The 18241-nt window shown below is 48.6% G+C and overlaps 2 protein-coding genes across 6 annotated transcripts in view; both read left to right on the top strand.

The window, feature by feature from the left end:
* LAMTOR1 (late endosomal/lysosomal adaptor, MAPK and MTOR activator 1) overlaps positions 1-18241 on the top strand; it is a 282658-nt gene that overhangs the window by 11800 nt on the left and 252617 nt on the right. The window lies entirely within an intron of this gene.
* CLPB (caseinolytic mitochondrial matrix peptidase chaperone subunit B) overlaps positions 1-18241 on the top strand; it is a 149174-nt gene that overhangs the window by 121070 nt on the left and 9863 nt on the right. For all 5 annotated transcript variants that reach the window (XM_050756153.1, XM_050756156.1, XM_050756154.1 and 2 more), the window contains 3 exons: positions 4398-4512; positions 12829-12906; positions 14157-14212. In XM_050756153.1, coding sequence (XP_050612110.1) covers positions 4398-4512; positions 12829-12906; positions 14157-14212 — 249 coding nt within the window. The remainder of the gene's footprint in view (positions 1-4397; positions 4513-12828; positions 12907-14156; positions 14213-18241) is intronic.

Raw genomic sequence — 18241 nt, 5'->3', positions numbered from 1 at the left:
CTGTAACCCTCCCCCGCAGAGCCACTCAGCCCAGCCACCTACCTCTAAGCAGAGCGAGCCCAGCTAGGCTTCGCCTCGGCCTCCCAGCCCTTTCCTGTAAATGCACTCACAGCCAGGAGGGGTGCCATATTAAATCAAGACTGATGGAAACCAGTGACTGCGATTATCCAGCCAAGATGCAGCATGGGAAGCTGGTTGCTGATGGCTCCAGGTGAGGGCTTCTGAGGCTAATTGTGTGTGGCTTTTATTAACAAGATGCTCTGTCTCCCACTCCTGCTCTCCTGGGTGGCTCCTTTACAGTACCTCTCTCAGCTCAGTGCCCTCTGCTTCTGCAGGCTGAATTCCTGCCTTCTCTTCTCCTCTAGTGGATCCCTATCAGAGCAGAGCCTTGAACTCGGTTTTGTAGCCTTCCTCCCCATCTCCCCAAAGACAGGAACAATAGTAGCCTGTATTTATAGAGCCCTTACCAAGCTCCTCCCATCCTTCTTTCTCCTCTCCTTCAAATAGAATATATACATATCAAATATTTTTCCTTCTCTAGTTTACTCCACTGGCTAGCCTTTCATAAGGCTGGGCACATGGCTCATGTCTTTAAAAGTCAATCATTGCTGGGTGCGGTGGCTCACGCCTGTAATCTCAGCACTTTGGGAGGCCAAGATGGGTGGATCACCTGAGGTCAGGAGTTCAAGACCAGCCTGGCCAACATGGGGAAAACCAATCTCTACTAAAAATATAAAAACTAGCCGGGCATGGTGGCGGGCGCCTATAATCCCAGCTACTTGGGAGGCTGAGGCAGGAGAATTGCTTGAACCCGGGAGACGGAGGTTGCAGTGAGCCAACACAGTGCCACTGTACTCCAGCCTTGGCGACAGAGTGAGACTCTGTCTCAAAATATATATATATATATATATGAAAAGTCAATCATTCATTTCATATGTTTTTTAGCACAAACTCTATGTTAAGCATTGGTAAAAGAACATGAAGCAGTAATCTTCTGCCTGCCTGGCTTAATCTCAGTGTCCTTTACATTTTTATCAAGAAGTCTGATCCACTTTCCGAGGTTTTTCTGAATTGGCATAGGTATTTGGGACACCAGGCTGGGGAGAATCAGAATGTGCTGAGATTTAGGCCATGGTTTGAATCTTTCCCAAGACCATCTAGAAACCTCCTGGAAAACTAACCAGTTCACGGTATAACTTTCCCCACCCCACCTGTCACCTCCACAGAAGTCAAGAGTCATTTCCTTTGCCCAAGAAATAAACAGGAATACCAAACAACCTAAAACCATGACACTGAAGAAGAGTCACAGGAAGTAGAAGTGTTTCCTCACAGAAGACTTAGGGAGGCCACACTGGTCATACCCAAATCAACAAAGTGGAAAGAAAAGTTATGTTAGACTTTGCCTATGGCAAAGGGAAAAGATACGTTCTGTGAGGCCCCACAGACCAATGGGTGGAAAGTACCCAGAGGTGGAATTCTCTATCATGTAAGGAAAGCTGACAGCAAAGATGAGCCGCCTCAGGCAGTGGAGGCACCTCTAGAGCCGGGTGAGTGTTGAGACTGCACGCTGCAGACCTAGGGTTCCTAGAGATGGAGCCTTGAGAGCTGCCTCTGGGGCAGTGGTAGCAACCAAGTGGACTTGGCTTCTGGCCTCTGCTTGAGCCAGAGTAACTCTTCCTTTCATCTGTGGAATTCCACCTACAATTACATTAGTTAAAGGATTCCAGTACCAAAAACAAAAAAGGCACTAGATTAGACAGTCTGTTATCAAAATGCAGTGAAGGAGAAGAGGAGTCACATTTATCAAAGGCTTAATAAGGGTTAGGTAGAAGGTAGCCATTTTGGTCACTCAGACTACCTCTTAATGCTATGTGCCAGAGACTCTGCTAAGAACTTATATATTAACGCATTATGTCATTTAATCCTCACCTTGTGGCATTCCACAAGGATCCTACAAGCTAAAACTATCAATACTATCCTGTGTTTTAATGAGGAAAACTAAGATTCTGGGAGCTTAACTTCCCCAAGGTCAGCTAGCTAGGAAGCAGATGAAGTTGAGGGGTGAACTCAGGTCTGTCTGGAGCAAAGTGTGCTTTTCTGCACAACTTGCCTCACTGTGAGCCAAAAGAAGAGCCAAACCTCAGATGGAGACAGCTGAAATAATTAAAGCAGACGCTGTGTGTAAGGTGCTGAGTACAGTGCCTGGCATACAGCAGCCATTCTGCAAACGGTAGTCACCTTTATTCAGTTAGCAACACAAATTGACGCCTGCTGTGAGCCAGGCCCTTTGCTAGGCGCTGGAACTATAGAGATGAATAAACATAGTCTTGTAACCAGTGACCTCATGGTCCAGGAAGGAGAGACAAACAGGAAGTTATTTCAGTGCACCAGAGGTCCCAGGGCCTGGGGTAGGCACAAAGCCTTACAACAGACTCCCTAGACGGTACCACCTTGGAGGTTGGTGGGAAGAGAGAAGACCTTTGTAGTGGGGTAATAGTGTCAGCGAAGGCCCAGAGGCAGGCATACTCTGGGACTCATCACTGAAGGGAAGTGAGGAAACTGACCCAACAAACCCTTGCAAGCCAGCTTCTGTCCCTTCAGGCTCTTTCCATGGTCTGCCTGACTGCAAGTCAGCACTGTCCCAGCCAGTATGTATGCATCTCACCATCAGAGCCTCCAGCCCAGTGGACCTAGTGCTGAATGGGGCTGGGTGGGCAGGGAGGAGGAAAAAGCAGATCTATGGCTGAAGTCGGCAGAGCCAAGTGATGTATGTGGCGCCTGAGGGAGCTGCACAGTGACACTCTGGATTCCAGCCGGCACGTGTCACTCCGCTGGGATTGGCGCCGAATTACTGCTCCGTATGAAACCCCAGGACTGATGGGAGCTTTCAGTTATAGACTGATAGCAACAGCCAAAATTGGATTGTTTGCTATTTATTTTTTTTAACTTCTGTCAAGGTCACTACTGTAACAGGAAAACACTGCCCAAGCAGTAGGTATTTTTTATCCTCTCTGCCTGCAAGAGCAATCTGCAACCACAACTTTTGTGACAGGGCCTGACTTTGACAGCTGTCTTTCCAGGAAGATGTTAGTGTTACAGGCTTGGGGAAAAGGAGCCTCCTGAAGACCTGGTCATTCCTTTCTGGTTCAAGATCTGCTTCCTTCCCCTCCAGCTCCCAACCTCCACAAATACTCTACCATCAGGACCCTGCCCTCACTCCTCCCTGCCTGTCCTCCAGACAGTCCCACGGCTCCCTCCTGGCCCAGTCCTCCTCCAGCTTCTTCAAGCCTCCTGTTCCCCAGAAAGCCCCCCAATAGATGTTCCACACTTATGTGTCCTTCCTTTCTCTACTCCTGCACCACTCCATCTAGCTGTTAATTCTCTTCTCTTTGTATCTGTCATTTTTGCAGACACTCACCAGATGCCCCACTATTGCCAGGACGCATGCTAGAAATAGCAGTGAGTCAAACATAGGGCCTGTCCTCGGGGAGCTCATAGTTGATTTAGGGGACAGACTTACAGACATTCACCAAACTTGTTTTCAGGTAGGTTTTTGTGTTTTTTAGTGAAAGATGCAGTGCTGGAGATTCATGCTTGGCACCCTTGAGGAAGATGGTTGGGAAGTATTTTTGTGCAGGCCATGCCTCATCTCCTGACTTTGAGATGCCTGAGGGCAAGCCCGGGTCTCTGCACGGGTAACCAAGCTTAGCCTTCTCCTGCTGCCTTTTGTGAAGTGGATGAAGCTCAGGGCCAGACATGGCAGACCTTCAGCATCAACTGGAACCTCCCAGGGGACAGGGCATAGTCCTGCTTCTTCCCCTGCCCCACCCTTTCATCATGGCCATGCACAAGGCTGGGCATGCAGCAATTGCTGAATAATTATGTTTAATAGAAATACAGCATCATTGAAATGGGGGGTATTCATAGCTCTCTTTTGAACATCGAAACGTTTTTCAAGAGGAAAGAGGAATTTATACTTATTAAGCACTTATTCCATGCCAAGCGTGATGCTAGGCCTGTTACATACATCGTCATATTAATATTTAATCCCCAATTTGCTAATGAGAAAACTGAGGTGAAACAACTTGCTCCAGGTGATAAGCACATCTTGTCAGTGATAAAGCTGGGATTGGACCCAGGTCTTCTGTCAGACTCCAGAGCCAGGGTAATCTGCTAGCAGTACTTACTCTACCAGCAGAGTGAGCTGAGAGCCCTGAGTGGCAGCCACCTGAGTGGAAAGTAGAAAGGGCTGGACCAGCCTCCAGTGACCATGAACCAAAGCTATGAAGCAGGACCGCTGGAGACCCAGACCTGGTTTTCCCCGAGTTGGGGGATAGAATGAAGCTATGGTGCTATGGTTCCAGCAGCCCTCAACCATTTGCCCTCTCTCCACACAGTACCAAGAGAAGCAGCGGAAGCGTGAGGCCGAGGAGCGGCGCCGCTTCCCCCTGGAGCAGCGGCTGAAGGAGCATATCATTGGCCAGGAGAGCGCCATCGCCACAGTGGGTGCTGGTGAGTATGTGGGATGCCAGAAAGGACAGAGTGGTTCATGCTCTGCTGCAGTGAGGTGTACATCCTGTCATCACCAAACTGGATAGGCACTGTTAATAATATTAAAAGTTAGCATTTGTTGAGTACTATCTATATGCCAGACATTGTTTTAAGTTCTCTGCGTGTCATGTGTCATTTAATTCTTATAGCAATCCTCCGAGGTTGGTGCCGCTCAATTCCATTTTACTGATGAGGAAGCTGAGATACAAAATACCTAAATCACTTGCTCCAGGCTGCTTTCCTATGCATAGAATTTAACTCTGACCGTCATCTGGTCCGCTACCCTCAACCCCATTTTTCAAGTGGGAGAATTGAGACCCAGAGAGGGATAGGAGCTTGTTTGTCACTAACAATGTAGCAGCTGAGCCAGAACTTATGTCCCCATCTGACAACCTGGGACTCTTCTATCACTTCCGGATAATTTGTCAACAGCTGGCCTAAATTTATAGAAAATATCCTGAACAACTTTTGAGTGTCTTCTCCACCACTGAAGCTCTTATTTCCATACTTTGATCCTTGGGAGGCAGACTGCCCTCTGGTGTAACCCCTAATGTAATGGCCCTCCAGCCTGTGCAGACCCCACGAGCAGATAATTAAGGTTCTGCTGAACACAGTGGCCTCATCTTTGTTCTCCAACTCTGAAGCACCACTCCTTGGGCTTGATTTCAGATAGATGAGGCAAGGGAAGAGGAACCCCAGGCCAGGCCAAGACAAAGGTGTATCCCCCAACACAGTGGTTCTCAAAGCATTGTCTCTGGACCAGCAGCATCACTATCATCTGGGAACCTGTTAAAACTCAGATCTCAGGCTGATTCCACACCTGTGGAATAAAAATTTCTGGGATCTGTATGTTAACAGGCTCTTCAGGTGATTCTGACACTCAGCTGAAGTTTAAAATACCACTGCCCCGGGAAGGCCCTACCTGGTCGTGTGGTATGCCTGGATTGTGGGGTTGGTGCTTTTTAACCTCCATTTGTAAGGAAGTTACTGTATCCACCTTGCTGAGAAGCCCTGCAGCTGGGGATCACAATGATAATGTTCAGAGCCATGTTCAGTCCTTGTGACCAGCTCCCAGAGGCTTCTAAACCCAAGCATGAGGGAATAAGGCAGCCTGGTGGTTGCAGCTGCTAGCCCAGCTGAAGCATGAAGCATTCTCTGGGTCAGAACTTATGGTAGGCAAGCAGCACCCAACACCTCGAGACCTCAAACTGAAGCAGGTCCAGGAGAGGGAGGCAGATCTAGAGGCTAGGCCAGGCCTCCCTGAGTTCTCCAAGCTAGCGTCACATGTGTGGTAGGGACTGGCTGGATGGAGCCTGGCACCCCATGGGTACCATGAGGATGGGCAGCCAGAGAAGTGCCGCAGAATGAATTGATTTGATAAATGGCCATTTATTACCCTCACGAATTGGCTGAAACCAATTTTGGTCACATCAACCCCTGGTAAGTGCTGGGATATTGATTTGTGCAAAGTAATACAGTGAATTTATCAGTGTGATCCCCAGCTGCAGGGCCTCTAGCAAGGCTGGTGCACAGTTACCACCTTACAAATGGAGGAGATAAAGCGTCAGCCCCACAGCTCAGGCCCCCATGGCCTGTCTGGTCTAGGGCCACTGGAACCAAACCAGGACAACCTGCAAGCCAGAGCCTTGGCATTGAAAGTGAGGCTTTTCTTCCAGAATCCAGAGCTGCTCTCGATCCTGAGGACGGGAGGCTGCCTGCCCTGTTGGGCAGACCTCCTGGGAGCTCAGCACCTCCACGCCCCACCATGCTCCTCAGAAAAGCAACCAGCTCTCTATTCAGCACATTCAGAACCAGACTCCCTCCCCTCCCCAGCCTGCCCATCTCCTGTGTTCTGATCTGTGTAGAGACCACCATTCACTGATCTCTTAAATAGAAACTCAGATGCTTCCTTGGCCCCTCCCTTCCCCTCACCCCTTACAACCCATGAAGGATCAAACACCGGGCCTTGCCACTCTCTTCCTAATATCACTGCCCTAACTCAGGGTGTCCGTGTCTCCCATCTGAACCAGGCAGCTCCTTCACTGGTGTCCCTGCCTCCCTTCCTTCCCCTAGAATCAGTTCTCCTCACCAGCTGGAGTAATCTTTGCAAAACACGTATCTTAACAGTGCCACTCCCGTTTAAAACCTTTGCATGTTCCTTGCTGCCCTAACCTGGCATGCAGGCCTGCTCCTGCTGCTCCCTGCTTTGTGCTGCATGCACCAGCCACAACAGCCTGCCTCTGCCTCCCTGCACATACTCTTGATTTCCTGCCTGCATTTGTCTGCCACCCTCTCTGCCTGCAATCCTTCCCTTCTGGCCCTTCCCCCACCCCACCCCAGCCCATTGCTCACACACTGGCTGGTTTTTACTTAGCCTGACTCAGTTCAGGAGCAATTGACTGCAGGCTCCTTGAGGGGAGATAACATGACTTAATCATTTTTGTACTCCCAATTCCTGACACAGCACCCTGCTCAAAGTAGATGCTTAGCGCAGCTTGTCAAATTAAAGAATTTGGCCTGGCCCCTTGTCCATCTCTAGGGAATAGCCCCATAGGCCAGGCCCTCATGGGCTCTAGGATGTGCCCTGAAGTAAAACAGGGAAGCTGCAGCACCTGCTCTCTGGTAGCCCACAGCATACTAGGAATACAACTATAGAATAGCTCATTACAGCCATACTCTTTGACCTTTGACCCCTGGGGTGGGCAGGCCATTCCCCAGACCTGCTCTAAGAAGCCTCTCCTGGGCACAGGTCAGCCTGCCCATACCCGGCAGCTTTCTCAGAGCTCCTTCTGACCAGGAACCTGTCCCCAGCTTCTGTCCACCTGGTCCCAGTTGACCCTCTGAAGCCACATACTCCCCTGGGGAAGCTCTGCCACCTCACGTGTTTGGCTCTGCCCGAGTATGGCACATATTTCTTGTTACAGAAGGATTGCGTATGGCCACCAGGGCACACCACCAGATCTCATGCTTCACTTCCCTCTTTGACCAGCCCAAAAACGTAATCTTCCCAAGCTTTGTACCTTTCTGGACCCTCCCTTTGAATCCTCATCTGAGAAATACATCCATGTCATCCCTGGGTTGTGGAGTTGTAGTGATTAACTTACAAAACTGCTTGCAGTTCCACCCCACATCATGTTACTTCTGAAGTCACTTGCTGTGCTTTCTCGTTGCCTGGACTGCCCTGCCCTTCCACGTTGCCTGCTGAGACATTCAAGACCTAGGCCCTTTATTGTATATTTAAAACAACTGAAAGAGTGTAATTGGAATGTTTGTAACACAAAGAAATAATAGGCACCTGTCCAGTACTTACCATGTTCCTCGAACCTACAAGCAGTCGTCAGGAAATTGCTGATAAACATTTTTATGACTCAACCATGAGAGTCCCTCTGAAGGACTGGTTCCCCTAGGAGATGCCACAGATGTGACAAGCTTGTTCCAGATTAGGTTATAAAAAACCTCCCACACTATATCCCTGGCACCTATCAAGAAAGGTGAGTCAGCCCACCCAGACTGCCCTAGAACCCTAAGCTGGACAGAAACAAAGGCCTGGGGTGGAAGGAGGAGGCCGCTTTTGCCTTTTTGGTTTTGTACACACTGGGGCCTTCTTCCTGGAATGTCCCATCGTACCTGCAACTGGCTGGCAATCTCCCTCTCACCCTTCAAGCATAAATGTCAGGCTGGCACAAATGGCTCTTCCCATACTTCCCTCTGTGCACCTATCCTGTTTGGAGCCCACAGTTTTCATAGCAGCCTTTACCTCTATGGCACACACCTTGTTTGAGGCCCCTTTATGGGTGCCCCTGCACCTAGTACAGAACTTTTTTGCTAAACAAATGCATAAGGCTTCCTGGAGAGGGATTTAGAAGGAAGTGGAAGCCTTCTTCACCCAAGAATGGTAGTAGCCACCTGGGGCACTAAGAGACTCAAGTCTAGGCCTTACTCTTCTCCTCTTCTCTGTAAAATGAGAGTTGAAGTTCCTGTTCTTTCCCGTTTGCGATTCGAGAAAGACTAATAATTCATTTAGTTAGCGAGTATTAAACCAGTGTTGGGCTAGTCTCAAGGGTCCTCAGAAAATAGGACACCCAGGACACCCAGCACCTGCTCCCATGGAATACAGTCAGATTGGGGGCACACCCTCTCCCCCAGATACAAGGCCACAGGTAGATGAAACACCTTACACTGCCTGTCTCTGAGCCTCAGTGTACTGTGTAAAATGGAGATAACACCTACTTATCAGATTATTAGGAGGATGAAAGAGTTACTGTAAAATACAAAAGCTAATGGTAACTGCCATTGCTGCTGCTATGACTACCATTATTTTTACTCTTATTGGTATCCCACTCCTTGCCACTTACAAATTGCTTTCATCACCATTAACTTGTTTGATCTGCATGTGGGGCTGACACAGCATATGTGACTGTTCCCATTTTATAGAGGAAGAAACTGAGGCTTTAAAGGAATAAGTGTTTTATTCAAAGTCAGTCAGCTGGTAAGTGACAGAGGCGGGACTCCATGCTGGATCCTGTAACTCCTGCCCTCTCCACTATACCACCCTGTAGATGAATGCATGCCAGAGAATACAGACCTGCAAGTTAATGGCTAGATGTGGTGTGGTGGAGTGAATCAAAAAGGGCTGCTTTAGGTGAGTTTTCAGATGTTCCAGTAGTGACAAGCATGGTCAGGAGAAAGCAGAACACAAGCCAGGTGGGCACTGGTACTACGTGCTGGGAGGCAGAGCAGCCTAGCTGGAGCTCGTGGCGATGGGACTGGGCAGGCAAGGAAGCCAGGCTGCCTGTGTAGAGGGCCCTGACATCATCTCTAGCCCAAGAGCAGTGACCAGGAGAGGGTCAGGGGACAGGGGCTCCTGAGGCCATGTGCTGAATGGCTGAGCAGGCCAGATTAGAAGACTACAGAGAACGTTTTCCAGGGACTCAGGGTACGAGGAGGTACCGTGGCAGCGGAGAGCCAGAGGAGGAGAGCTCACCTTCCTCCAAGCTCCTGTAGTAAAGCGCAGGCTCAGGCTCAGCCAGAGCTGAGGGTAAAGCCCAGGGTCTTTGTTTCTTCCCCCTGTAAACTTAAGCAGGTTACCTAACTTCTGTGTGCGTGTTTCCTCACCTATAAAATGGAAATCAAGTCCCCTGCTCTGCTTACCTCACAAGGCTGAAATGAAATTATGTCTACAGAAGTTCTTTATAGACAATGAAGTGTTACAGAGTCGGTTGTAAATACATTTGCTGGCCACAATTTGAGCAACAACACCTATGGCCACATCCCACGTGGGCCCATCCAGGTCTCTGTCCCAGCCTCTACTCTGGCCTGACGGGATCCTCAAGGCCCATAGCCTTGGTTCTCAGCCACCCTGCCAACTACACACACTGGGGCCCGCCTTCTCCAGTCCTTCCTAGCCACCACCGTTTCTCATTCTGTCGGACTCCATCTGCTTGGCTGTTTTTCTCTTCAGATATTATTAGAAATATCCAGAGTTGTAATTGTTTAATGGTTGGCATTTCGCCTGCTTCACAGGGGACGCACATCAAGCCCACCCCAGACTCATGCCCTAGGTCGGGCAGAATTGACCAGGGACAGCTGTGCAGTGAAGTCTGCCTGGCATTATAAAGAGCTCTCTCCCAGGTGCATTCTTAGAAAAGAAGGGGGGAATAGTGGCCCCAGGCATAATTCAATTCCTCATTCTCCATGGTGTTTTTGTACTGCACAGCTCAGCAGTGTGCAGCTCTCTGCGGGCTGGGATGCTACCTTAAAAGAAAAGTCAGGATCAGAACCCCAGGTACATGATACCCTGGGGAACCCACGTAGGGGGATGCCTGGGTATATCTGCTTCCCCAAATACCCCGTGAAGCTTGAACTCAGTTCATACTCAACTTGTTTCCAACCTAGACTCTTAATTTAGTCAACTTTTAGAAGAATGTGGCTCCTTTCAGGTCACCGCTCTCATCCCTGCCCTAACACACATACACACATGTCCATACATAGTATTCACAAGTCTAGCCTTTGCCATTTTAATATCTACACTTCCTCAGATACCCACACTCTCAACTCCCTGTTTCTGTAGGATACCAGCGACTCCCCACTTAGCCAAGCTTGCACTTTTCTCTCTTCATCCCCAGCATTCAGGTACCTATGAGGTCTGTGGGTTCCTCTTATAGCCAACCTTTCCAGAGATCCTGGGCCAGTTAGTTGGATTCTTACCCAGGAGAGAGGTTGTACTGAGCTTTTTCTTTTTTTTTTTTTTTTTTTTGAGACGGAGTCTCGCTCTGTCGCCCAGGCTGGAGTGCAGTGGCGCGATCTCGGCTCACTGCAAGCTCCGCCTCCCGGGTTCACGCCATTCTCCTGCCTCAGCCTCCCGAGTAGCTGGGACTACAGGCGCCCACAACCGCGCCCGGCTAATTTTTTGTATTTTTAGTAGAGACGGGGTTTCACCGTGGTCTCGATCTCCTGACCTTGTGATCCGCCCGCCTCGGCCTCCCAAAGCGCTGGGATTACAGGCGTGAGCCACCGCGCCCGGCATACTGAGCTTTTTCTTAGGCCTCTTTCAAGATTCTCAGGGAGCATTTTCTGGGCAGGCAGAAGTGGCTAGTCTGATGTCCGTGAATTTGCACAGCTTCCATCTGTTTCTGCTGAGGCCAGAAGTAGAGAGAAAGTCGTATTTTAGGTAGGAACATTAGAGATCGAGATGAGAAAGACCACTGGCTTGAGTGGAACTCCTAAAACAGTATTCCAGATCTTCACAGTCTGATCCCACCCCAACACTCCTCATGATCATTCCTGTCTCTCCACCTCTGACATACTGGCCACCTTTGCCTCTTCAAATCCTGCCCATCCTCCATGATCCGTCACCAGTCCTGCCTTTTCCAAAGAACCTTCCCAGACCTCTGCAGTCCCTTCTTTGAAACCCAGCCACACAGTATAGTGGTTAGGATCTTGGCAACTCAAGACTGGCAGACACATCCCAAACACTGTCAAATCTTTCTCGATTGACTGGTGTTCCAGGCCTTGTTCTCTGACATCTATTCCTTGGCTAATTTTCCCTTGACACCCTGGGGGCCAGATCAGACATGCTGTTCCATTTGCAGACTGACCTTGACATTACACAGTGCTCTGTCTCTTTCCTGCTCCTGACTGCCATGTTTCCATTAGTGCAACCAAAATTCATACTTTTTTGAGCAGCCATATGTTACTTAAAAAAAAAAAAAAAAAAAAAAAGACAGGTTTAGAGAGAGAAGCAACTCTGCCATCTACTAGTTGTGTGACTTGGGCAAGCCTCTATCTGTTGCCTCAGTTTCGTGTTCAGTATAATGGAGTTGAGAATACTACTTTCCTCTCCGGGTATTTGTGTGGGTCTTGAATAGATACATTATTGGTGAATTTTCCCATTGTGCTTAGCATACAGCATGTTCAGTGCATGATTCTTCTTGCAGTTCTGCCTCACTCCACCCTCACTCATATACTTGAGCAATGTTTCTGAGCCTGATTCTCCTACTCCATAATTAAGCGCTTAGTTTTCTCAGATTGAATGCATAGCCCTTGATTACATACTCCCTCTTGAAGAGGAGGTCAGGTCTTACTCTAGCAGAGTTGAGCCTCCAAGGAACCTGGTATCTATCTGTCCCACTCCCCATGCTCCCCACTCCCTCCGCCACTGGAGGCTATGGTTAGCATCTCTGGTAACCAGGTGGCTTATCCCTTCCATGCCCCGAGCTCCACATTGCCTTTGATTGGCTTCCAGAAAATGCATTTGGCTGTGTTTCCACTTTCTGACCCAGACAGTGGACCAGACCTTAGTTTCCCCAGATAGGAAAGGGTCCAGGGCTCATATCCCACATCTCCAAGGGCCTGCCGTGGGCTTCTGCCTCTTGCATTTGCATAGGAGGCGGCCCATAGTCCCACTAGCGATGAGTAGATGAGTAACCAGTGAGAGCTGAAGTTCCTCTCAAATTCTCTTTCACCAGTCCCCCACCCCCTTCACCTCCATTCACCATCCACCCGCCTTTCAGTTTCCCTAGCAACACTGAGTGCTCATCCTGGAAAACTTTATCCGAAATCTGCTCTGGGCAGGTTTCCAAATCCATGCTAACCTGATTAGGTGTCTCTAGGGGCCTCGCCAGCTAATCAGATTAGGCAGCACTAATGGTAGTGAGGACTTTGAGTGGGCGCAGAGCAGTAAAACATATTGTATACTTAGTGATAATTATCCTGCCTTTTGTGTCATTGATTTATCTGCCTCCCTCCCCGTCCCCCGTCTTGTGTGTTTGGCCATAGCGATCCGGAGGAAGGAGAATGGCTGGTACGACGAAGAACACCCTCTGGTCTTCCTCTTCTTGGGATCATCTGGAATAGGTAATTGGGAGCAGATCATCTAGTGGGGACGGAGAGCTAGGGTAGTGCCCGGCCCAAGCCTGATAGCCCCAGCTGCTGCGGGCCAGGGTCAGCAGGTCCACCTCTAGGTCAATTTCCATCTCTGAAAACAACGGCCTCCAGATAACAGAGCCACCAAGAAAGAGGACTCTGTTACCATCTGTCATGTTATGAAGAGCTGGAATTATGCCCCTCCCTCTGGAAGTTGTGGTGCCAAGACTGATTCACCTGGAGGACCAGGCCCTTCAGGACCCATTAACCCTGGTCCAGCCACTCTGCATCCACAGAGCCTCCCCTTTGGGAATAGTTGAACCACCTCCTTTGCCCAGCACACCAACCATGTTCAGTGCAGCCTAGCTGTAAATGCTAAAGAAGGCCCCTAATGACCACCGCAGTGCCAGATGCATAGCAAAATTGGTTGCAGTAAGATGGGTTGAGTATTTTTCTAGCCAATTGGGCTGGATTATCTGAAGCATTCTTACCCACTCATTCTCTGCCCTGACAGAACCCCCCCATTCCTTCACTACCACCTCCCACCATGGTCCTGATGGGAAATTTCATGGTTTAGTTTCCTTCTCTTCCCCTCCCAACATCTTCATGGACCTCTCCCTCAGATGTAGGCCCCCAAAAGGATACCACCACCTGACCATGATGCTCCAGAACTTGACTTTTATACTAGTCAGGGACTTCCAAAGGTTACCATCCACCAAGTGGCCCTTCAGAGCCCCCACTTCAGTACTGTCGTTCCTTCTCTGTGTTATAAAGAAGGACCATGAAGCCACAATGAGAGGTACTCTTCAGCCCCTCCCACCCTCTATCTGGCATGTAGTTCCAGGGCCTGGCTAAATGGCAGGACTGTGGGTATCGAGAGGGATGCAGGACAGTGAGCCAGGAGGCCCGGGTACTCCTAGGAGAGGTGAGGTTTGTACTAGGCTTTAAAAAGCAAGTTGGTTCTGGATTATAAAGTCAACCTGTCACTCTTAGGACGGTGCTACAGAGAAAAGGCCTCAGTCCCCATCCCAGAAAAATTAAGATGTAGTACAGACTTTGATTTTGGTCCCAGCTTCACCATTAACTCCCCAGGTGACTGTGGGAGAGTCATTGATCCTTTCTGTGCCTCACCATTCTCATCCATAGAATATATTCTTTCTAGTATCCATGCATTTCTAGTATTCTTTCATTCCAGTGGTTAGTCACCTGTTTGTAACCCAACACCTCTCCTTTCTTACTAGGAAAAACAGAGCTGGCCAAGCAGACAGCCAAATACATGCACAAAGATGCTAAAAAGGTAAGGACTGGGACCTAGGTCTGATCTGCAGATCGTGGAGACCTCACCACCCTTGCTATCCCAAAAAATCTGACCCTCTGAATTCAACAATAGGCAATCAAAAAGATGGGCCCTGACCCAGGAAGCAGACCTCAGCTCTGGCCCCCACTTGGCTACCAGTTGCTCCAGAGATTTGGGCAAGTTATCCCACCTCTTTATGCCTCAGTTTCTTCATCTGTAAAATAGGAATAATAATCCTTGCCCTTCCTGACTCTTGAGGAAACAAAGTGAGATCTGCCATACAACATTTTCAGGCATCTGTGCCATGCCAGGTGTTGAACTAGATGCTGCTAATACAGCATTTATTAAGATACTCCCCCTGCTCCAAGGAGCTCAGGTTGGAGAGGGAAACAGCTTTAGAAAGACACCATTACTGTTCAGTGCAGTCATGGCTGTGCTCATAGGAGTCTTGGGGGCTGCAGGAGAAAACAAATAGGAATAAGAGGATGCCTTGTTGCCTCTCACTATCCTGCATGAGCTTTTAAACATGGTTTCTTATGTCTTGAGCCTGGGATGCTTATAGTCCCCCTTCCTCCATGGCTCAGAGCCCTGGATTCTCCACAGGAGAGGGCCATCCCCATCCCCTGTTTGTTCACACTCAGGCTTTCCAAGGCCTGCTCAGTTTAACTTTTTAGGGAGGCAGGAAATGCTTTTGTGCAGAGACAGCAATCCTCGGAGAGAGTGCAAAAACATTTCACTGAAAGCCAAACATTCTTCTACCAGCCCTCCCAGCATCGAGGGCAGGAGGTCGCCCGAGACCCCAGATGCTCTTGCCCTTGCCTTTCTAAGGAAAGCCTCCCTGGCCAAAGCAATGAGGAGTTGCTTAGGCCTCTGCCAGCCAAGTGGCCCCAGCAGCAGAGTCTTGGACTCCTGTTCTCTTTCTGGCCTGCCTGCCCCACTGGTAGCCACAGAAACAAGGTAGTTCAGACTATGTCCTCCTGAGCCCCCTTCTGCTTCATAAACGGCTGAAGGCTCTTAAACCCCCATCTCTGCCAGTAGCTGTGCTCTGCCTCCACCAAACCTGGAGCAGACCCACTTGACAAGCAGGCAAGCAAGAAGCAACGCGTAGCATGCTAATGCGCTCCAACTGAAATAGCATTTTTAAGTCAATTCATCAGGTTGGCAGCGATTGAAACAATTAGCACTCTGGAAAGGGCCATAAACTAGCAGGACTATTAGGGAAGATGCAGTTACGGGCAGGAACCACCTGATTAGGGATGAAGAATTCTGAGTGGTTTAATTTTAATACTGTCAGAAAGGTTAATATTTAATTACAAATATAATCTCCTTATCCAAGCTGTCTTCATATGTCTTCATACACAGTGGAAGTAGAAGGAGAGTATGTACTGACTTGCTGGTGTAGAAGGGAGAAGAGGCTTGTTAAAACACTAATAATGCAAGTAATTTTTTAGTTGGCACATCTGAATGGGAGACAGATTTACCCCAGTGCAGGATGACGTTGGCATGCTTCAGTGCATGCCTCACTCAGAAGGAAGTAACACCATCACCCTCGGAGGCAGCGCACTGTGGTGGACAGAGCTCTGGAGCAACCATTCTTTGCTTCAGGTTCCAGCGCTTCTACTTTCTACTGGCCCTAGGCAGGTGAACTTTACCCCTTGAAGTTTCAGCTCTCTTGCCTCAAGGTGAAAGCCCTCCAATCCGTATCTTAGGTTATGGGGAGCATCAAGTGACGACGCTGTGTGCTTATCACTTATGTCATCACATCATGGCGAGCACACAGCAAGTGCCTCTTCCTTGACTTGCATGTATTCATCACTTCCTACTTACCACAGCAGCACCCCATCTACTCTCCCATTTGATTCTATGGGGAAGATGGCATGGATGCTAAATTAGACCCACTTTTCAGATGAGAAAACTGAGGCCCTACACCATTCTTAGGCTTCCCCTGTTAGGGGAAGAAATAAAACCAGAATCAATCCAGTCTCTCAGCTCCTCACTGTGATACCGTTGTTCTCAGCTGCTCTAGGAAGCTAGATGGGAAACTTGCCGGTGTGTCCCCATTTCACATTGGGAGATGAGAGGCATGAGAAGCTGCATAAAAACAATCATGTATTTTATTTTTAAATCATAGGTGGTGCTTCTATGAAACTCCTACCTGTACTAGCCCTGTGGGTCAACTCATTACAGAATCTATGTTTAGCATAGATACTTTATAGCCACATGACAGGCATGTTTGAGACCTGCCTTCGAAATCCAAGAGAGCCCTGGACTTTAAGCTGTGTAACCAGTGTACCTGGGGCCCAAAGAGTGATGTATGGAAAGCGCCATTCACAGAGCACAGTGTGAAAGAGACTTACCAAACAGAAGCTCCCTTTAATTTGTCTCCCAAGACGGCTGATGAAATGAAATGAGCACTGGCCCAGAGTTTGGTGACGTGAATTCTAGTTCTGGCTCTCTGATCCCTAGTTTCTTCATTTGTAAAGAGACACTGACACCTCCAGATCTTGCCACTTCAGAAGGCATTCTTTGTACATTTATGTGATTTCTTTATCAGATCTGTGAACTTATTTTTTTTCTCTCATTAGCCTGTGTACTATTTCTCCCAAACTGAGTGGCTCTGTTAACTTTCATTACTAGAGCTAATAAGCCTTGAGAAGGAACCTTAATGGTGTTCTGTGATATCATTATAAGGTAGGGTGGTGGAGCCCAAAAGACTTAGTTCTAGTAGCAATATGATGAGGGATAAAGAGCAAGTATCTGAGTCCAGCTGCCTGGGTTCAAATCCCAACTGTACCTGCTATGTGGAGTTGGCCAGGACCTCTGTTTACATCATCTTTCTCATCTGGAAAGTGGGCTCCATAATGGTGCCAGTCTCCCTGGATTGTTCAGAAGGTTAAATGAGATAGTGATGTAAAATGTTAAAACGCCATTCTTGGCATGTGGTAAGCAATCAGTACATGTTGGATGTTACTTTTATTGTTCTTGCCTCACTTTGTTGATAACCCCAAGCTAAGATCATGTGAAATCAAAATGATGATTCTGGCCAAGAAAATCAAGCCCAAAAATGTGTTCAAAATTACCTAGCAAATCATTAGAAGAACTAGGGTGAGAACCCAGGTCACTTGACATAAGTAAGCATGAGAGTCTATAGTCCATGTGTTGTCAGACATTCATTGGCATCTGGACACAAAGCTCAGAACTCTTCAGGTGAAGACTGTCAAGAGCCCAGCTGATTGGCAGAGGGGAAGCTATGAGGCAGTGTAGCATGATGGCTAAGAGCACAGACGTGGAGCCGGATTGCCAAGCACGGGTGACTTTGAGCAAGTTACTTTAATCTATGACTTAGTTTTCTCATCTGTAAAGTGGAGGTGATAGTAGTGCTTGCCTCAGAGACTTGTACATGTTCTAAGCCCTTTATAGCTTGCTTAAAACAATGCCAGGCACATAGTAAATACCCAGTAAATGTCAGCTGTTATTAATCAGAGACCCATCTTATGGCTTCCAACCCGTTGCTTCTCCCAGCTTCCCCATGGCCATCATCCCACCCTTCCTGAAACCTGCAGATCTCTTGACTGAGCGGCCTAGGGACCCTCTGGAAATGCTTTCTGGCTCATGCCCCATGTGGCCTTAATAACTTCTCTAGGTCCTGTCGCACCTCTTGGATTAGATCCTCAGACCCCTGGTGAGGCAGGGAGAGGAGCCAAGAGCCTTGTGTAACACAGGACAAAACTGCAGCTCAAAAAGGGGAGGCAGCATGTCCAAGGCTCCACAGGCAGGCAGAACTAGGACTGGAACCTGAGCCCCCTGGCTCCCAGCCTAGGGTTCTTGCACCCTGTGTCTCAGCTGTAGAATGACAGGACAGAGAAAGAACTAAAAGTACATCACGGTGTGAATTTCTGACCAGTGGCCAAGCTAGAATATGGCCCTGGATTTCAAACATAGCTACTTCCCAGTGAGGATCTTGGCACCCCCATCATCGCCGGCTCTCCGGTGAAGCAGGATTCGGTGAACGCCGTCTCTTAGACACGG

Source organism: Macaca thibetana, chromosome 14, assembly GCF_024542745.1.
Source record: "Macaca thibetana thibetana isolate TM-01 chromosome 14, ASM2454274v1, whole genome shotgun sequence".
NCBI lineage: Eukaryota > Metazoa > Chordata > Mammalia > Primates > Cercopithecidae > Macaca > Macaca thibetana.
This window is presented reverse-complemented; position numbering and strand designations above follow the sequence as displayed.